Below are 21,884 nucleotides of genomic sequence, written 5' to 3' on the forward strand. Positions count from 1 at the left end.
GTGATAACATAACGATAGCCACCGCGAGCCTCAACACTCATTGGACCGCACACATCAGTATGTATGATTTCCAGTAAGTTGGTTGCTCGCTCCATTGTTCCTGAGAACGGAGTCTTGGTCATTTTACCCATCAGGCATGGTTCGCACGTGTCAAATGATTCGTAATCAAGAGACTCTAAAATTCCATCTGCATGGAGCTTCTTCATGCGTTTGACACCTATGTGACCAAGGCGGCAGTGCCACAAGTATGTGGGACTATCATTATCAACCTTACATCTTTTGGTATTCACACTATGAATATGTGTAGCATTACGCTCGAGATTCATTAAGAATAAACCATTCACCATCGGAGCATGACCATAAAACATATCTCTCATATAAATAGAACAACCATTATTCTCGGATTTAAATGAGTAGCCATCTCGTATTAAACGAGATCCTGATACAATGTTCATGCTCAAAGCTAGCACTAAATAACAATTATTGAGGTTTAAAACTAATCCCGTAGGTAAATGTAGAGGTAGCGTGCCGACGGCGATCACATCGACCTTGGAACCATTCCCGACGCGCATTGTCACCTCGTCCTTCGCCAGTCTCCGCTTATTCCGCAGCTCCTGCTTTGAGTTACAAATGTGAGCAACCGCACCGGTATCAAATACCCAGGAGCTACTACGAGTACTAGTAAGGTACACATCAATTACATGTATATCACATATACCTTCCGTGATGCCGGCCTTCTTGTCCGCTAAGTATTTGGGGCAGTTCCGCTTCCAGTGACCACTTCCCTTGCAATAAAAGCACTTAGTCTCGGGCTTGGGTCCATTCTTTGGCTTCTTCCCGGCAGCTTGCTTACCGGGCGCGGCAACTCCCTTGCCGTCCTTCTTGAAGTTCTTCTTACCCTTGCCTTTCTTGAACTTAGTGGTTTTATTCACCATCAACACTTGATGTTTCTTTTTGACTTCTACCTCTGCTGATTTCAGCATTGAAAATACTTTAGGAATGGTCTTTTCCATCCCCTGCATATTGAAGTTCATCACAAAGCTCTTGTAGCTCGGTGGAAGCGACTGAAGGATTCTGTCAATGACCGCGTCATCCGGGAGATTAACTCCCAGCTGAGTCAAGCGGTTATGCAACCCAGACATTTTGAGTATGTGCTCACTGACAGAACTATTTTCCTCCATCTTACAGCTGAAGAACTTGTCGGAGACTTCATATCTCTCGACCCGGGCATGAGCTTGAGAAACTATTTTCAGCTCTTCGAACATCTCATATGCTCTGTGTCTCTCAAAACGCTTTTGGAGCCCCGGTTCTAAGCTGTAAAGCATGCTGCACTGAACGAGGGAGTAATCATCAGCATGTGTCTGCCAAGCGTTCATAACGTCTTGGTTCTGTGGGACGGGTGCGTCACCTAGCAGTGCTTCTAGGACATAATCTTTCTTGGCAGCTATCAGGATGATCCTCGGGTTCTGGACCCAGTCCGTATAGTTGCTGCCATCGTCTTTCAGCTTTGTTTTCTCTAGGAACGCGTTGAGGTTGAGGACAACGTGGGCCATTTGATCTACAAGACATATTGTAAAGATTTTAGACTAAGTTCATGATAATTAAGTTCTTCTAATCAAATCATTCAATGAACTCCCACTCAGATAGACATCCCTCCAGTCATCTAAGTATAACATGATCCGAGTTAACTAGGCCGTGTCCGATCATCACGTGAGATGGACTAGTCAACATCGGTGAACATCTTCATGTTGATCGTATCTTCTATACGACTCATGCTCAACCTTTCGGTCTTTTGTGTTTCGAGGCCATGTCTGTACATGCTAGGCTCGTCAAGTCAACCAAAGTGTATTGCGTGTGTAAATCTGGCTTACACCCGTTGTATTCGAACATTAGAATCTTTCACACCCGATCATCACGTGGTGCTTCGAAACAACGAACCTTCGCAACGGTGCATAGTTAGGGGGAACACTTTCTTGAAATTATTATGAGGGATCATCTTATTTAAGCTACTGTCGTTCTAAGCAAATAAGATGTAAAACATGATAAACATCACATGCAATCAAATAGTGACATGATATGGCCAATATCATTTGCTCCTTTGATCTCCATCTTCGGGGCTCCACGATCATCGTTGTCACCGGCATGACACCATGATCTCCATCATCATAATCTCCATCATCATGTATTCTTGAAGTTGTCACGTCAACTATTACTTCTACTACTATGGCTAACGCTTTAGCAATAAAGTAAAGTAATTACATGACGTTTATGTTGACACGCAGGTCATAAATAAATAAAGACAACTCCTATGGCTCCTGCCGGTTGTCATACTCATCGACATGCAAGTCGTGATTCCTATTACAAGAACATGATCATCTCATACATCACATATATCATTCATCACATCCTTTGGCCATATCACATCACAAAACACTTGCTGCAAAAACAAGTTAGACGTCCTCTAATTGTTGTTGCAAATTTTTACGTGGCTGCTATAGGTTTCTAGCAAGAATGTTTCTTACCTACGCCAAAACCACAACGTGAATTGCCAATTTCTATTCACCCTTCATAAGGACCCTGTTCATCGAATCCGATCCGACTAAAGTGGGAGAGACAGACACCCGCCAGCCACCTTATGCAACTAGTGCATGTCAGTCGGTGGAACCGGTCTCATGTAAGCGTACGTGTAAGGTTGGTCCGGGCCGCTTCATCCCACAATGCTGCCGAATCAAGATAAGACTAGTAACGGCAAGATAATTGACAATATCGACGCCCACAACTGCTTTGTGTTCTACTCGTACATAGTAACTACGCATAGACCTAGCTCATGATGCCACTGTTGGGGAACGTAGCAGAATTTTAAAATTTTCTACGCATCACCAAGATCAATCTATGGAGTCATCTAGCAACGAGGGAGAGAGGAGTGCATCTACATACCCTTGTAGATCACGAGCGGAAGCGTTCAAGAGAACAGGGTTGATGGAGTCGTACTCGACGTGATTCAAATCACCGATGACCTAGTGCTGAACGGACAGCACCTCCGCGTTCAACACATGTACGGTTGGGAAACATCTCCTCCTTCTTGATCCAGCAAGGGGGAAGGAGAGGTTGGTGAAGATCCAGCAGCACGACGGCGTGGTGGTGGAAGCAACGGTGATCTAGGCAGGGCTTCGCCAAGCGCTGGGAGACGGAGGAGTGTCACGGGAGGGAGAGGGAGAGGCCAGGGGCTTGGGTGCGCAGCCCTCCCTCCCCCCACTATATATAGGGTGCCTAGGGGGGCGCCGGCCCTAAGAGATCCAATCTCCTAGGGGGGCGGCCAAAGGGGGTGCCTTGCCCCCCAAGGCAAGGGTGGCGCCCCCCACCCCTAGGGTTTCTAACCATAGGCGCAGGGGGAGGCCCAAGGGGGGCGCACCAGCCCACTAGGGGCTGGTTCCCCTCCCACTTCAGCCCATGGGGCCCTCCGGGATAGGTGGACCCCCGGGACCCTTCCGGTGGTCTCGGTACAATACCGGTGACCCTCGAAACCTTCCCTATGGCCGAAACTGGACTTCCTCTATATAAATCTTTACCTACGGACCATTCCGGAACTCCTCGTAACGTCCGGGATCTCACCGGGACTCCGAACAACTTTCGGGTTACCGTGTGCTAATATCTATACAACCCTAGCGTCACCGAACCTTAAGTGTGTAGACCCTACGGGTTCGGGAGACATGCAGACATGACCGAGAAGCCTCTCTGGTCAATAACCAACAGCGGGATCTGGATACCCATGTTGGCTCCCACATGCTCCACGATGGTTTCATCGGATGAACCACGATGTCGAGGATTCAATCAATCCGTATACAATTCCCTTTGTCAATCGGTACGTTACTTGCCCGAGACTCGATCGTCGGTATCCCAATACCTTGTTCAGTCTCGTTACCGGCAAGTCACTTTACTCGTACCATAATGCATGATCCCGTGATCAACCACTTGATCACATTGAGCTCATTATGATGATGCATTACCGAGTGGGCCCAGAGATACCTCTCCATCATACGGAGTGACAAATCCCAGTCTCGATTCGTGCCAACCGAACAGACACTTTCGGAGATACCTGTAATGTACCTTTATAGTCACCCAGTTACGTTGTGACGTTTGGCACACCCAAAGCACTCCTACGGTATCCGGAAGTTGCACAATCTCATGGTCTAAGGAAATGATACTTGACATTCAGAAAAGCTACAGCAAACGAACTACACGATCTTTGAGCTAAGCTTAGGATTGGGTCTTGTCCATCACATCCTTCTCCTAATGATGTGATCCCGTTATCAATGACATCCAATGTCCATAGTCAGGAAACCATGACTATCTTTTGATCAACGAGCTAGTCAACTAGAGGCTCACTAGGGACATGTTGTGGTCTATGTATTCACACATGTATTACGATTTCCCGATAACACAATTATAGCATGAACAATAGACAATTATCATGAACAAAGAAATATAATAATAACCATTTTATTATTGCCTCTAGGGCATATTTCCAACAACCACGTGATGATCGAGTGTGATATGCTCTATGTTCACATACACCGGGTGCAAACTAGTTTTGCACAAGCAGAATACTCAGGTTAAACTTGACGAGCCTAGCATATGCAGATATGGCCTCGGAACACTGAGACCGAAAGGTCGAGCGTGAATCATATAGTAGATACGATCAGCATAATGATGGTCATCATGGAAAACTTCTCCATCTCACGTGATGATCGGACATGGTTTAGTTGATATGGATCACGTGATCATTTAGATGACTAGAGGGATGTCTATCTAAGTGGGAGTTCTTCAGTGATATGATTAATTGAACTTTAATTTATCATGAACTTAGTACCTGATAATATTTTGCATGTCTATGTTGTTGTAGATCAATGGCCCGTGCTACCATTCCTTTGAATTTTAATGCGTTCCTAGAGAAAGCTAAGTCGAAAGATGATGGTAGCAACTACACGGACTAGGTTCGTAACTTGAGAATTATCCTCATTGCTGCATACAAGAATTACGTCCTGGAAGAACCGGTAGGTGCAAAGCCCACTGCAGGAGCAACTCCAGATGTTATGAACGGCTGGCAGAGCAAAGCTGATAACTACTCAATAGTTCAGTGTGCCATGCTTTACGTCTTAGAATCGGGACTTCAACGACGTTTTGAACGTCATGGAGCATATGAGATGTTCCAGGAGTTGAAGTTAATATTTCAAGAAAATGCCCGGATTGAGAGATATGAAGTCTCCAATAAGTTCTACAGGTGCAAGATCAAGGAGAATAGTTCTGTCAGTGAACATATACTGAGAATGTCTGGGTACCACAACCACTTGACTCAACTGGGAGTTAATCTTCCCGATGATAGTGTCATTGACAGAGTTCTTCAATCACTGCCACCAAGCTACAAAGCTTCGTGATGAACTATAATATGCAAGGGATGGATAAGACAATTCCCGAGCTCTTCGCAATGTAAATGTTGCGGAGGTAGAAATCAAGAAGGAGCATCAAGTGTTAATGGTCAACAAGACCGCTAGTTTCAAGAAAAAGGGCAAAGGGAACACGGGGAACTTCAAGAAGAACGGTAAGCAAGTTGCTGGTCAAGTGAAGAAGCCCAAGTCTGGACCTAAGCCTGAGACTGAGTGCTTCTACTGCGAAGGGACTGTTCACTGGAAGCGGAATTGCCCCAAGTAGTTGGCGGATAAGAAGTATGGCAAAGTGAAAGGTATATTTGATATACATGTTATTGATGTGTACCTTACTAAAACTCGTAGTAGCGCCTGGGTATTTGTTACAGGTTCTGTTGCTCATATTTGCAACTCGAAACAAGGGTTACGGATTAAACGAAGATTGGCTAAGGACGAGGTGACGATGCGCGTGGGAAATGGTTCCAGAGTCGATGTGATCACCGTCGGCACGCTACCTCTACATCTACCTTCAGGATTAGTTTTAGACCTGAATAATTGTTATTTGGTGCCAGCGTTAAGCATGAACATTATATCCGGGTCTTGATTGATGCGAGATGGTTATTAATTTAAATCAGAGAATAATGGTTGTTCTATTTATATGAGTACTATCTTTTATAGTCATGCACCCTTGATGAGTGTTCTATTTTTGTTGAATCTCGATAGTAGTGAGACACATATTCATAGTATTGAAGCCAAAAGATACAAGTTAATAATGATAGTGCAGCTTATTTGTGGCAATATCGTTTAGGTCATATTGGTATAAAGCGCATGAAGAAACTCCATGCTGATGGACTTTTAGAATCACTTGATTATGAATCACTTGATGCTTGCGAACCATGCCTCATAGGCAAGAAGACTAAGACTCCGTTCTCCGGAACAATGGAGCGAGCAACAGACTTATTGAAAATAATACATACTGATGTATGCGGTTCAATGAGTGTTGAGGCTCGCGGCGGGTATCGTTATTTTCTGCCCTTCAGAGATGATTTGTGAAGATACGGGTATATCTACTTGATAAAACATAAGTCTGAAACATTTGAAAAGTTCAAAAAAATCAGAGTGGAGTGGAAAATCATCGTAACAAGAAAATGAATTTTCTACCATATGATCGTGGAGGTGAATATTTGAGTTATGAGTTTGGTCTTCATTTGAAACAATGCGGAATAGTTTCGCAACTTACGACACCTGGAACACCACAGCGTAATGGTGTGTCCGAACGTCGTAACCGCACTTTATTAGATATGGTGTGATCTATGATGTCTCTTACTGATTTACTGATATCGTTTTAGGGTTATGCTTTAGAGACAGCTGCATTCACGTTAAATAGGGCACCATCGAAATCCCTTGAGACGACACCATATAAAGTGTTATTTGGCAAGAAACCCAAGTTGCCGTTTCTTAAAGTTTGGGGTTGCGATACTTATGTGAAAAATCTTCAACCTGATAAGCTCGAATCCAAATCGGAGAAATGTGTCTTCATAGGATACCCAAAGGAGACTGTTGGGTACACCTACTATCACAGGTCTGAAGATAAGGTATTCGTTGCTAAAAATGAATCCTTTCTAGAAAAGGAGTTTCTCTCGAAAGAAGTGAGTGAGAGTGTCGGGGATATACCCCGCGGTGTAACCCACCAGATGTATGACCCCGCTGAAGCTTGGCGACTCAATGGCGACCCGTCCGGACCTAGTGGTTTACGGGCAACCCGCCTGAGCATTGCAACTCACTGGTGACCCGACGGGCGGGTCAGACGAACGACAAGGCCCAAGGCCCAGTAGGCCGTTTCATGTTATGGTGGGCCGGCTTACACTACTAGAGAAAACCTTATACACAGAACATTAGCAGTAGCGCGGGATAAAAACGCACGTGGTGCTAATTAGCAGCAACGCGGTATTTTAAACTGCGCTACAGATACAATTATAGCAGTAGCGCGCCCGAGTACAAAAGCGCTACTACTAAAATTCCAAGGCTACACATAGTAGTAGCGATCTATGTGGAACCGCGCTACCGCTACTTGTTTTGTAGCAGCGTGTTTAAGAACAAAGGCGCTACTGCTAATGAAAATAAAATTAAATGGAAAGCAAATAAAAATGCGAAGGAATAGCAGTAGCGCTTCTTAAGAAACGCGTTATAGCTACCGTAGCAGCAGCGCACTTCCTGAAACGCGCTACTGCTACTTTCAACTTAACCGCGCAATTCGTTCTTCCCCCACGGCCACTTCCCCCAAATCCCTACTCCTCTGCTGTCGCCGCCCTGCATCGTCGTTGGCCGCCGCGCATGACCCGTCGCTCTCTGCACACCTTCGACACCGCCCCCGCCCCCGACCGCGACCTCGACGTCGCGTGCCCCTCTCCCTAACTCCGTCGGTGCCAGAGGTGAGCACGCCCTCCTCCTCCTCCTCCCCTACCTCTGCCTAGCTAGGGTTCTTAGGGTTAAATTTCAGAGTTCATCTAATTAGTTAGGGTTCATCAAATTAGATGCTAATTATGGCAGTAGTTATTAAATAGAATTAGTTTTAGAGTTCATCGAATTAGTTAGGATTAAATTTTAGAGTTCATCAAAATAGTTAGGGTTAAATTTTAGTAAGTGTTTAATAGAATTAGTAAGAAAATTAATGTAACTAGTTGAACTAGTTTATTTTTAGTAAAAACTAGTTTATTTTATTCATATTAAGTGCTTAATTGAACTAGTTGAGTTAATACAACTATTTTATTTTTAGTATGAAAATTAATAGAACTAGTTTATTTTTTTTGTTAAAGCAACTATTTTATTTTTAGTAAGTAAATTAATAAACTAGTTGAAATATTTTAGTTGTAGTTGAACTAGTTTAGTAAGTAAATTAATAAACTAGTTGAACTAGTTGAAATTAATAAAACTAATGTATTTTTAGTAAGATAATTAATATAACTAGTTGAACTACTTTATTTTTAGAAAGAACTGGTTTTTTCTATTTATAGTAAGTTTATATTTAGTAAGAACTAGTTGAATTAATAAAACTAGTTGAACATGTCATATTTGCTCAAATAGGATATGTGGTTGCCCAAGTGGCCGTTCATGTTCAGTTTACACCTCCGAGTGGCCTATGTTTTGCCGGAGTGTTGATTAATTTCCGTTCCGGCGAATTTCAGGCGCTCGATATGTCCTTTTTTTAGCAAAGGTCATGTCAGATTTTTCCGTAAATTCTGGCATGACTTGTGCTAGAATATGTAGGAAATATCGAGTGCCCTGGATTTTCTCGAAAAATAATGATCTAATTTAGGTTTTTTAGTATATATATTTAATTGTACAAGTTTAATCTTTGAATAATGAACATAGGAAATGTCATACTCGAACGACGACAGTCTCCCGGGGGAGTGCAGCTGGTGCCACGACGATCGAGGTATGTGCGACATGTTCGTTGAGCTAGACGAAGATCGGTGCTTCAGCATTAAGCTCGAGTAGAGCTTCGATGTTGAAACGGTACGCAACAACGACAAGTGTTTTTTTCGTAATTAAGCATGACTTCAACTATTTCAACGTCTAGTTTTCATCTTTTACAATTCGACTAGCTTATCCCATGCCATGCAAGACGCTATGTCTTAGAGAGGATGGATTTTGAAGACCATGAAAATTTTCAAACAAAGAAAATACACCTAAGGACCCATCATAATATCGATTTTGAAGTAAATCTGTACAATTCTCAGAGCATAACCCATTTTGGTTGTCAAAATTGGGAAGCACTTTGCAAAATGTATGGTTTTTATGAGGGTATGATTGTCACCATGGATCTTGGTGATCCTGACATCGAGCAACACAATATGGACATTTGGGTCCTTGTTGATACGCTTCCGATTCTACCGCAATGTGAGTTTCTCAAACATAGTTATTAACTAATTTATATTGTTTATTTCAAAATAGTTGATAGCTTATTTCCATTGACAGCTTATTTTGAATCTTCAAAGAATGTGCAAAAGATGGTAGAGAAAACCCACTACACTGATGGCTCCAAATTAACTTATAAGGAGAAAAGTCATATGATTGCTTATTGTACTTATCTTGAGAATTACAATACATATTATCGAACTCCTCCAAATTATGGTGAATACGTGCCACTAGTGCACGTGTTGAACCACGGTAACTTCTATGGAGATACCCTGATAAGATTTTTTACTATTACGACATCCGTGCATCTTTTGCATACTTCTAAAATTAGTACATCATTGCTAACTACGAAGTTATTACTATGTTTTTCAACAGAAAATCCCGATGGATTGTGTGCCTCATCTGATGTATCAGAATGGTCGCCTTGCAGTTCTGAACATACAACCAGGTCAATCTAAGGAGCTCACCTGTGCATATCAGATTTCTAAAACCGGTGAACACATGCTAAACAAAGAATGGAAAAAATGTTTGGACATTCGCAAGGAGGTTCTTGGAAGTAACATTAAGCGAAAGACAAGAATTGGAGACAGGATAATCTCCATTCTCCATAATGAAGAGTCAGGGGCTATCTTGTTTTTTGCTATTTTACCTTAGAGAATATAGTAGGTCCTAAGAGAATGTAGTAGGTCCTATGAGGTACAATATGTTTATTATGTGATATAATGTGTTAGAGTTGATGATGAGGAGTACTTGTGATTACGACTAGTGACCAATTTGTTATGTGATGTCTCATTGATGAAAACGATGATCTTGAGGAGGTGTTATATGACAATGATGTATTATGATGATAAGTTATTAATGATATGATGATGATGATATTTATTATATCATTGGGTGAAAGAACCGCGGATTAGTTTCAAATGGGGATGTCCATCCACTTGAAACTAGTCCACGGTTCTTTCACCCCGTGATGTAATAACTCATTATGATGTAAAAACAATTTCTAAATTTCTGTTGTATGAAAACTTGTGTAAAAGTGTACGAATACAACATGAAATAAAAAAGAAATAAAATATGAAATAATAGTAGTAGCGCAGGCAGGGAGAAGCGCTACTACTAATTAACAGTAGCGCTCCTCCGGGAAGTCGCTACTACTAAGTCGATTTAGCAGTAGCGTGGGCGGAGGCATGCTACTGCTATACGTTAGCTGTAGCGCCTTATCAGTAGCGCATCGCCCCGCGCTACTGATAGGCCTAAAACCCGCGCTGCTGCTAGGCTTTTCCCTAGTAGTGTTAAGAGGAAAGGCATGAGGTATATGTATTTGACATGAAGAAAGCAATAGCAATAAACTAAACGATCATTATGCTAAGCTAACATATGGGTCTTGTCCATCACATCATTCTCTTGATGATGTGATCCTGTTATCAAATGACAACACATGTGTATGGTTAGGAAACCTTAACCATCTTCGATCAACGAGGTAGTTTAGTAGAGGCTTACTAGGGACACAATATTTGTTTATGTATTCACACATGTATTTAAGTTTCCGATCAATACAATTCTAGCATGAATAATAAACCTTTATTATGAATAAGGAAATATAAAATAACAACTTTATTATTGCCTCTAGGGCATATTTCCTTCAAAGGGCATCCATCATCGTCTGGCTAGACACAGGTGACAAAGTCACGGAGACGCCGAATCATGACAACGAGATAGAAGAACAAAACCGGTAACAAGGAGACCGATATAGTGAGCATGTGTATGACTCAAGAGGATACAGATATATCTTACCTCGGGTTTTGTAAAGTATCGCGAAGCAAAGGAAACATCACATGATAACCAAAGATTCACTCGAATGTCATTCTTACAAACATATGGATCGATATGGACGTCCATGGTTCCGTTATTGGTCATTGAATGGAGGGATTTCGTTCATGTCTATGTTTTACTGAACCTATAGGGTCACAAGCTTAAGGTAATCACGATCTGTTGAGAGTTAGTAGGACGGGAGTATTGAGGATTTATTTGTGAAATAGTTTCGTTAATATTCGAATAGTTCCGAGAGGAACCGGAAGCGTTTCAGAGTCACCGAAAGGGTTTCGGAATTTATCATGCAATACCGAGTATTCCTGATAAATAATATATAGGTGAAAAATGTTTTCCACTGATGTTAAGTTAATCACAAATGTTTCCATCTGACATACATAGCAATAATTTAGTTGAAAAGGATGCTCCACTTACTGTATCTGTCAGGTTTGTTTTTATTCGATGAGCTCCTTGTCAGATTAAAAGCTCCAGCAAAAAAATGGGCACTTGTGATTAATTTATGAGATGCACGAGGTCCACCCAGAAAGTCTTTTTACCCCTCCACTCAACATTTCTGAAATATTCAGATTTCATGTTACCTGGAGACCAATGAAATAAAGGTGAGATTCAGATCGAGTTATATGTTCCCTAATAAATCTTCTCTTTCCATCGATCACTGCAATTCAACACCAGACCTCTCAAGATTTTTTTTCTTCTTTGATTATTCCTCCTACTTACCACAGTCCTAGCAGGAGTTTAGTTCCCTAAGAAACTTAATTCTACATAACCGGTAATGCTAACTGGCGAACACTCGCACTCGCTGGATCAAACGTTGGCAGTTTTTTCCAAAAAAGAAAACCTTCTTTACGGAACAATTGTCATGCTAGTGTGAAAAAATTGTCATCCCCATACAACTTAAATTACCGTGAAAAGTAAACTAAGCGCAGGTAAGATGGTTAGATTCCTTGTGTTGGAACCAACCCATCAAGGAAAAAAGATCAAAAAAAAAATTGCCATGAAAATCGTTCGTATTTTTTATCCTCCTCATGAGACGTTGGCCGGCTAAGAGGGTCCTACCTGATTCGGTATTGTCCACATCCTCCATTTCATCCGTGGAAAGGTCGGGCATATTCTGAAAGAAATGAAATCCACATCACTAGGATGCAGGGTTTCATTCCCAGTACCTTTCGTTTTCCCTCAGCAAACCAAACCAGCCCAGCCATTAAGGCGTAGACTCCCCCTGCTCGAGAGGACACAGACAGTTGATGACCATGGTAGCTGGGGATGACTTGTCGACAAAGCCCTTTTATTAGCAGCCAGTCGAATGCATGTTACAGGAGCCGCAGCACTCCACGACGTCGGCAAGATGCCGCCTAGTCCTATATAAAGAACAGTTTATCTAATTCACATCTAATATTTTTTAAAGATATCACATTTAAGCTCCACAAATATATAATACAGCAATAAAAAATAAAAAAACTAGCAAAAAAATAGACCACAAACAAAGTAAACATCAGATTAGATGTGACATAACGGCCACGGCCACTCGCAGTCCCGAAGGCCGGCCACTCCCAGCCAAGAAAGAAAGACGACGGCGACACGCATAGGTACGCCGTACAAGGAACCATTCGCATGGGCCTCCTCGACCAGCTCTGGGACGAGACGGTCGCCGGCCCACGGCCGGACCACGGCTTCAGCAAGCTCCGGAAATACTCCTCCTTCTCGCCCTCGAGCCCGGCGGCCGCAGACGTCGCGCCGGCGGTGACCCGCAGCATCACCATCGCCCGGCCGCCGTCTCTCTCCCTCCCGTCCGGCGAGTCGAGCTCCGTGCCGTCCACCCCGGCCAGTGCGCCGGACTCCCCGTTCGCAGCAGGTGGGTCTCTGCCTCTGTTTCTTGGCCTCCCTATGATTTCCGTTGTTTAATTAGGATCGGTATGTGACTCAGTGACTGTGTAGCGCTGATCGATTGTGATCGTTTCTGTTGGATCGGCGATGCGTCGATCCGTTCGGGCAAGAAAAACATGGACCTTTTGCTGTAGCATGGCTTGTTCCTCGAGCTCGAGCATCCACAGAATCAGATCTGTGACGACTGTCGCAGACGCAGAGATGTCGACAAATTTGCAGTTTGACCTGAAATTCCCCTCGTTAAATTGATGTTTTATCTGAAACTTTATGTTGCAGGCACCGGTAGCACGCCGAGGGTGGACGGCTGGAGGGCGTTCCGCCGGAAATCCAAGATGGCCAACGTCGACGCCGTCCAGGCAGAGGCGACCGTCGGGCCCAGGAGCCCAACCGTGTACGACTGGTGCGTTTAAACGTCACCTTCACTCTCACCCCATGCTGCTTGCACCATACGAATGATGATCCCATACACAAAAAACTCTCTCACCCCATGCTGCTTGCACCATACGAATGATGATGCATACACAAAAACTACCTACGTCAGACCAATCATTCCGTTGAAAGAAGATAAAGAACATATGGCAGAAGGGTCGCCGTGGTAGGTGGTGGTTCCGTTTAACTTCGGATCGCCGTGCTTGCAGGGTGGTGATCAGTTCATTGGACCGATAATAAAGAAGCACAACCGGAGTGTGAAATAATCGATCGAAGAAGGGGAGGAGGTAGCTGGCGTGTTTGAGGCCGCGTGTTCGTCACGTCATATGTATACCTGCTATTGTGTAATCGTTGTGTTAACTAGGTGCACTATCTTTTCTCTTCCTTTACGTAGTTGTGCGCCCTTTCGGGGGGCCAAAGTATGTGATGTGGTTATCAGTAGTAGGCTCCGATCAAGATGTATTGCCATCACAAAGGCGCCCTTTATTTTATATGGAGGAGATGACCGTTGAAATGGGGTTGCAATGCAAGTGTTCGATCATCCTTCCTTTTCCTACTATAATTGTCCATGTATTGTAATTGAGTACCATGTATGTATGGAGTTAAATGCAACAAATAACCCTAATTTTGCCACCGTAAATCATACCATCCAATGAAATAGATCCCCTTAGCTGGTTAAGGGCCATGTCTTTTAGAACTTATAGGTGACTGCCAAAAATAAGCTGCCCTCTACCTAGCTTATGGGTGACTGGACAAAATTGCTTGAGAAAGACAAAAGGACAATACGGTTAATTCCTCATAGCCGAAATATTTTTAATTATAACGACAATTTTTAAAGTGAATATTAAAAGGTTATGAATATTTTTAAGAAAAGTGAACATTTTTAAGATTTGTGACCATTCTCTCTACTTTTATGAATATTCTACTAAACCATGAATATTTTTATAATTTTGTGAACGCTTTCTAATAGAATAAAAAAGGGAAAAATAAAAAGAGGAAAGCTAGGAAAAATATAAAAATAAACTAATAAAACATCAATTGAAAAGTTAAACAGATATAGAAACCTACTCAGGAAATAAATCCGGGAAGAACAATTTTAGTGAACCGGTGGGGTGAGACTGTGAGAGGATGTAAGAAAACTGGAGGAATAGGTCGACCCATTACGGGCCAAAAGGATGTGTGATTTCTCGACATTTAGTCGCAAGTTTTTTTTTGAAAGGGACATTTAGTCGCAAGTTGGTACTTCCTATTATTCGGTTATAGCGAATAAGAGTAGTATTTTCATACAAACCGCACTCCTTGATATCCTATGGGCCTTGGCCCAATTGGCTTCCCTTCGTTTAGCATTTAGCAGTTTTCTTTCTATTCTGTTGCAATTTTCTTCAGGACACGTTATACCTATTAGTTTCGACCTGTCGGTCATTTTACTTCCAATAAATAGTTTTTTATGTTTTCTTTATATTTTATTTCCTTTTATTGAGGCTTCACAACATGTTTTTTGTTATTTGAAAAAATAATTCCTTTTCTTCAGTTTTTATAACAAGTTTTTACTTTTTATAAAAAATATATTTGCAATTTCTGTTTTCTTTCTTAAATTCATAATTTTTTGAAAAATATTCGGGTGAATTTTGGAAATTCGTGATTTTTAAATATTGATATTTTAAATTATGTTCAAAAATAATTTTGTGAATAGTTTTAAATTTGGTGAGTATTTTAAAATTCTTGAATATTTTTTAAAGTTTGTAACCTTTGAATGTTTGAAACACTAATTTTCCTAAATTTGTAAAAATAGGTAGCTGGTATTTCGCACAATAGTAGTTTTGAAATTCATACTATTTTTTTTAGAATCAGTTCCATCCTTTTTTTCTACGGGAGAATCAGTTCCATACTATTGTACTAGGAGTGACTGCGTGCTGGGCACACGAATGTCTGCCCAATAGAGAAAGCCCAACAGGCCGATCAGTCCGTACCCCGTCGGCGTAGATGGAAGCTCCGATTTGTCTCTCTCTCTCAAAAAACAAGAAAACCGTCGGCGATACAAAACCAATCTCGAAATCGGAAACGGAAACAAGTATGGCAGTCCTCCTCCGGCCAGGACACGGTCTCCCATGGCGACGATTAATACCAACACATGGCCGCGCGCACATTCAGATATGAGCCGATCGATCTCGGGAGCAACTGCAAGCTTGATGGCGTGGCTTGCCATGGACGTCGGCGAGGACTACCTGCATCTGCCGCAAGACCACGACCACGGCGAGGACTTCCTGCATCTGCCGCATGACGACGACCACGGCGAGGACTACCTGCATCTGCCGCATGACGACGACCACGACGACTACACGAGGGAAGGGCTCCCCGCTGTCGAAGGGCAGCTGTTCTTGCACCCGCGGCCGCCGGGCGCTGCGGCATACGTGGCCGGCATCATCCCACGCGTCGGCGTCGCGGCTGCTCCACGCGACTCGGATTTGGCGGCGGCGGTGGCAAGAGCGCTGGCGACGGTGGATGCGCCGTCCGACGGCCGCGGCTGCCCGATCTGCTTGGACGACGACCAAGCGGCGGGAGGGGCGTGGAAGGAGACGCGGCCGTGCGGGCACCGCTTCCATGGACGGTGCGTGGAGCCGTGGCTCAAGGCCAAGGAGAGCTGCCCCATGTGCCGGCAGCAGGTGGTCACGATGCCGATGCCGATGCCGATGCCGATGCCGATTAGCAGTTTAGGGACAATTCTCTCGAGCGCTAGACGCTTGCCCTCGTCGTGATGGTCTTCTGCTGATCTGCACGGCAATGATGTACTCCAATATTGCAATGAAACTAGCAGTTGGGGCGCGGCCCTACCGCGCCTCCTGAGTGGAATCTGTGCGGTGCCTGGTAGGTTGGCGACCTTTTCAGTACCTTTCTTAATCTGGTTAACACATGTCAATGGATAACTATGTAATACTATTGAAAGTAGTATGTTGCTGGATCAAAGACAGGAGCATAATTGTAGAATGAAATAAATGGTCTCATAAATATACAGAAATAGAAAGATTACAAAAAATGTTGATACAGCAAAAGCCTGCATATTGAAACATACTCCTAGAGAGAAAAGAAAAAAGCGACTCACCAATGTAATCTTAAAAAAATGGCACAAACAACTCCTAGGAATCTCTAACTGGGCAATATGATTTTACACGTTTGAGATCCCCTTGCTCTCTTTTCCTTTTGATGCTAGTAACTTCCTGGTTCTTCTAGCACTTCATCCACTGAAATATCATTCTGCATATTTTCACCATCTTGTAACTTCATCAATGGTAGCTATCACACGACATGGAGATGAGATGTTAAAGAAAACCATATATATGTCAAGGAAGCAAGGGAACAACATTCAGTATAATCAGGCACACCTTAGATAGTTAGATATATCGACTCTTTATCAAGAATGTCTGACAAACTTTGTGCTTCATTGTAAAGATCATGCCCCTGCTCATCCAGATGGCCATTGTCACCAGCCTGATCTACCAGATAAGAATGCTTGATATCATTAAACAAAATAATAATTTATGGGCAAGGAAGAATATAACAGCTATGAGAAAGAAATCTCTAGAAATAAATAATTAATGCAACGAATAGGGATGTTAATAATCGAGTTTACCGTGAATTGTCTGTCAGAGTAGGTATTTGAAGCTGATCAGGCTGTAGGAATACACAAACAAAAGAGAGATAGTGGCAAAGGTACTGATATGGTCATCAATGTTTACATATATAAAATCTATCAATCTGACTTGGGGCTCCAGAATGAGGAGTAACCCTCCCAACTATAATAACAGAAATTTAAAGGACACTCTGCATGTCTACGCAATCAAAGATGCAAGCATACAAGAACTAACGGTACTCTGAATGCAACATACGTAGGTAGAACAACACATCATATAAGATAAAAATAAGTAGAGAAATATCTATCACATATAGTAATTAAATGGTGATAAATTACATGAAAGGTAGAAATTACAGATATAATAATAGCTACAGAACCTGGTGTAACCTGCAAGATCTGGATGCATTTCTTTGTTTTTGAGATTACATATAAATGATGATGGTGAACATATCAGCGGATGCGATGGTCGCCGTCCCCTGCCGAGACATTCTCGCCTAGCCACTCCACTGCGCCCCAGTGCCACCTATCCCGCCTCACCCACCGTCGCGCCCAGTCTGCAACATTATCATAATTAAGTAACTTATTATGCTCATATACCAAAAATTATGTCCTCCCGAGTTCCATGAACCAGCCCCATTCTATATGCTACAGTCATGTCGTTGCCATAGATTACAAGAAAGTACGCTAGTTAATTCCTACAACGACCTAAATAGCAACAAATCGAGTAGCGCCGACTGATACATAGCGCGCAGGCAAGCAACAACGTTCCACCCGCTGTGACGTTCATAGAAATAAATGTGGAGAGCACAAATCAGGCTAAACCAAACAAGGATAAAAAGTTTGCACTCTCATGCATGATCCGAGCCAAATCACAAGTCATTCAGTCAAGTGTAGGCTTTTGTACAAGAGCACAAGCATGCACCAAGCTTTCATAACAGATCCCCAAACTGGCTGGTACAAGCAAGTTTGAATCAGATCACAAGGTAATGAAAAGATAGGATAGCTACCCAAACATGGTTGATTTGAAACTGAAGAAAGTTTCCCTTCATTTCCTTAAATTTCTTGCACAAGTCAACCATGTTATCATTCCTAGCACACCAGAGATCTTGGACCGGCTCCCAAAATTTAAGTGTGTTACTTATGCTAAGATAAGAAAACTGAACGCTAATAAAGCCTCCAGCAACTCGAGAAACTCTTCAAAGAGCTCTGATTAGTTTCACCAGATTTTCTATAAATTAAGACTGTTATCCAATTATTCCTTGCACAAATAAAATAATAGGCTGTGGGGCACCTTAACCTATATATAAATGTGTTAACAGATGCAGCATTAAACTTTCTCTTGGCGAGGATAAACTGAGGACCATGATGATAAAATAATACAAAATAAAAGCAGAAGCAATTCGACCTCTTTTGATTTGACCCCAAACATATTTGAATGCCTTCTTAGCAGCATATGTTAACTCCAGCAGCAATGCACGACATTCAACACCATTATTCGTTGCAATACCCAAACACTCTCATAGTTGAGCAATCTTCGGTTAAAGTAACTAACCACTAAGAAAAATACCAGCATAGTAACTGTTGGTGTACATATATACCACAGATCCATCCAAATGCCTTATTATTACACCAGCGCCTGGTTTCCCAGGATTTCCATTGCAAGCACCATAAAATTCAAGAATGCAGGACAGCTATAAAGACAAGGTCCAGTGATGAGAACAAGCCAACATTTCCTCAGCGAAGATAAGTTGCAAATATGCCTATCTCTACTACCTAAAAAAAGAGTAAGGTTCAAAGCAAGCAATCAAACCTCTCACTCCGAACAACTTTTTTTAATTTCTTTTACCTTTAGCGGGCTAATCAAGCATCAAAAAATTCTCATTAACATGTTTGCGCTGATGATTCTATTGATTATTGACTCACTTTCAAACCATTATTTGTCAGATCAATAGGCATTTAATTGACAACAATGCAAATTAGAACTTAATTGAGAAAATGATTAAGAGGAAGAAGGGGACATCTTACCGATTGAAAGAAACGCAAGAGTGAGGGACGACGGAGACGCGCAAACAGCAACAATTTTTTTATTATTCAGTACTGCTACCAAAAGGTCATTCTATGACAAAGAACTCATTGGGGAACAGCAGTTGCACCGGGTTACCTGGTATAAGACCAACATATTGTTCCCAAAAAGAAACATAAGTTGCAATTTTATAAGATGGAAAAGCATACAAAATAAAGAAAGAATTGGGATATACATCCACATGGGTTGCTAAATAAAGTGTATGCACAATTAGTGAAATTCATCTAAAAACTAAAGTATGCAGAGAGCAAGACAACATGTGAGATAATTAACCTAACCTACGGTCTACTTGTGATGTATTTGGGGCTGTGCAAGAGACCTCTTTCCCTTGCAATGAACAAGGCCCAACTTTGAAAGCGGTGATACAAAATTTAATGTAATGATCAAAAAGCACAATTTGGAGAACACTTAGATTCCACAAATCCAGCTAGATAGAAGCAACTCAAAATAAAAATGGTCTGAAATTAAAAAACTCTTGTTCGACAACCGCTAGCCCCGGCCTCCCCAGCCTCCGCTCCGGCGTCTTGGCAACACCGCTCTAGGACCTTGTTCGGGCTGTATGCTTCTACTTGGCATAATATTTGCTTCTTCAACAATAAATTTTCATTTACCTAGTAAGAGAGATCATACGAGTTGCAAGTAGCAACTGCAAGTAATTGCAGGATGTAGTAGATGTTAGGAATATGAAGTATAGCACTGACCCAATTGGATGCCCTGGCCTTGTGCTTCTTGGAGACAACCCAATGCACCTGCCCTTGCCATCAACCATGGGCAGGCCGTACTGGGTGGCAAAGAGTGTGTTGATCCCTGCCAGACATCACCTTCTCGAGCGTCGCCATGTGACTCATCTGCAGTAGACCAAACCCAATCCCGATTCAATCCCCACAAACCGTCAGATACATGAGTATGTATGGGTGGGCTTCAGTTACAAATATGTGGGGGGAAATTAAGCACCGGCTACAACAAATGTAAATATTCCGAGATGTTCATGGCATTATAGTGCACAAGATTATTTTTTACGACATGAAGAGATAAGATCCGGGTAGCATGAATGACCACCTTAACTGATTGGAGATTGCAAGAGCTTAAATTGATCCAGGGATGTATCACTTTACGAATCCAAGACCTGGGAGAGGATGCAATAGGGAGTGAGCATAGATGGGAAAAGAGAGGGAGAGAGGGAAGGGTTGGGGCAAGCTTACCTTGGCTGGTTGGCAGCAGCCGAGCTCGCCGTCGGTTGACGCAAGCGCCGGTCCCCAAGCCATGCCCACCACCGCTCCCACCGCCTATAGAAGCCGCTCGCTCGTCACCGTCCTACATCGCTCGAGCCACTGCTAAGACGCATAATTTTGCCCCTAGGCTTCTCTTTCTCCTCCTGATCCAGGAGGTAGTCTCCGGACCTGTCGCCTCCTCGCTCACACCATGGCTTTGGGGAGGAGCTCGCCGTTGGTGGGAATAAGGTGAGCGGAGGAGAGAGGAGTGGGTTGCAGGCTTTTGGGGAGGGCGCTGGTGGCGGCGGCTATGGCGGAGGGCTCCGGCTAGTGGTGGCGGCGGTAGACGAGGAAGAGGGATAGGGAGGGGAAGAGGAATCGAGGAGGGGAAAGGGGAACGGGGGGCTGGGCGTTCTGTCTCACGCGAGCGAGCGCCCCTTCAGCATTGCGTTTCCACCTTCCGGTTAAAAAAATTCGGCACAGTAAAATCGGGACAGGTGGATCACGCGAGCAGCAGCCTTGATGCACACCTTATTGTTTTGGATTGGGCCGGGGCAGACAAGACATTGCATCGTCCAAAATATGGCATGCATCACAAAACGCCGGTATCAAATATCAGGAAGGGGGCAGCTTCTGTATGTGCCTCGGTGATCAAGAAGATCAGGTATAGGAGTGGTGAATTCTATATGTAAAATTCTGTTATGAATCAAGTGCAACTTTGAAACACATTCTTTAGTTAAGGCCGTTGTTTTTTACCAGTTGCGCGCCGCCTATGGCTAGGGTCCCGACTAGATATTACTAGCAAATATGTCCGTGTGTTGCTACGAAAGACAAAAAAATTACATGGTAGTCAAATGAGTATGACTCAATCCTCGAAATATGAGCGTTCTCTATTTTAACACTTCGGCTCACCATGTTGCCACTTAACTTTCTTCCCACCCTAGGTGATGATGGATGCGATGTCCACGCAATCGCAATGCATTCGACGTGTTAAATCCCATGACAATGAGCTTGCCACTACACGACACACTTGTAATTGTGTCGCGCAAGGGAATGTTTAAAACATTAAAAACAAATCCCATGAACTACGAACTACTCCCAATGCCTAGACATTTAAAGACTTTTCATAAACTAATCAAATCCTAGACACAAAAGACTTTTGAATCGGCAAACATTTTTTGAATCGACAAACATTTTTTGAAAAATTATCTATTTTTTAAAATTTACGAACATCTTTTTTAGTTAGACAAACATTTTCTGAAATGCATGAATAGTTTTAGAATTCATGAACATTTTTTACTCACTAAAAATTTCTAAAAATTTGCCATTTTAAAAAAAATTCATAAACACATTTTTTGTTTAGACGATTTTTTTTGAAAATGGATGAATGGTTTTCGAATTCATGAACCTTTTTGGACTCAGTAAACATTTTTCAATTGATGAACTTTTTAAAATTTGGGGAAATTTTTCTGAAA

At 42.6% G+C, this 21,884-nt stretch overlaps 1 protein-coding gene and 1 long non-coding RNA gene across 4 annotated transcripts; one reads left to right on the forward strand and one right to left on the reverse strand.

The window, feature by feature from the left end:
- Window positions 1-12,709: 12,709 nt before the first annotated feature.
- LOC119331599 (dormancy-associated protein homolog 3-like) lies at window positions 12,710-14,031 on the forward strand. Of its 2 annotated transcripts, XM_037604760.1 has the most exons (3): window positions 12,710-13,023; window positions 13,332-13,455; window positions 13,694-14,031. In XM_037604760.1, the coding sequence occupies exons 1-3, from the start codon at window positions 12,783-12,785 to the stop codon at window positions 13,719-13,721; spliced, it is 393 nt and encodes a 130-aa protein (XP_037460657.1). In that variant the 5' UTR covers window positions 12,710-12,782; the 3' UTR covers window positions 13,722-14,031. The 2 variants fall into 2 exon arrangements, with proteins under 2 accessions (XP_037460657.1, XP_037460658.1); XM_037604761.1 differs by lacking the exons at window positions 13,332-13,455; window positions 13,694-14,031 and adding an exon at window positions 13,107-13,308.
- Window positions 14,032-16,599: 2,568 nt separating this feature from the next.
- LOC119334700 lies at window positions 16,600-20,482 on the reverse strand. 2 transcript variants are annotated; one of them, XR_005161507.1, is made up of 7 exons: window positions 20,401-20,482; window positions 20,258-20,324; window positions 19,900-20,046; window positions 19,141-19,276; window positions 17,113-17,669; window positions 16,865-16,970; window positions 16,600-16,775 (listed from the first exon to the last, which is right to left on the reverse strand). It is a non-coding gene; the product is annotated as an uncharacterized LOC119334700 (long non-coding RNA). The 2 variants fall into 2 exon arrangements; XR_005161506.1 differs by having other exon boundaries at window positions 16,865-17,669.
- Between the last annotated feature and the right edge of the window lie 1,402 nt (window positions 20,483-21,884).

This window comes from Triticum dicoccoides, chromosome 7A (assembly GCF_002162155.2).
Source record: "Triticum dicoccoides isolate Atlit2015 ecotype Zavitan chromosome 7A, WEW_v2.0, whole genome shotgun sequence".
Taxonomy (NCBI): domain Eukaryota; kingdom Viridiplantae; phylum Streptophyta; class Magnoliopsida; order Poales; family Poaceae; genus Triticum; species Triticum dicoccoides.

Bases quoted from the DNA above. Each gene is read 5' to 3' on its own strand.
- LOC119331599 (XM_037604760.1), top strand. From the start codon at position 12,783: ATGGGCCTCCTCGACCAGCTCTGGGACGAGACGGTCGCCGGCCCACGG. The intron at 13,024-13,331 runs GTGGGTCTCTGC...TTTATGTTGCAG, and splicing joins GGACTCCCCGTTCGCAGCAG to GCACCGGTAGCACGCCGAGG. The intron at 13,456-13,693 runs GTGCGTTTAAAC...CCGTGCTTGCAG, and splicing joins AGCCCAACCGTGTACGACTG to GGTGGTGATCAGTTCATTGG.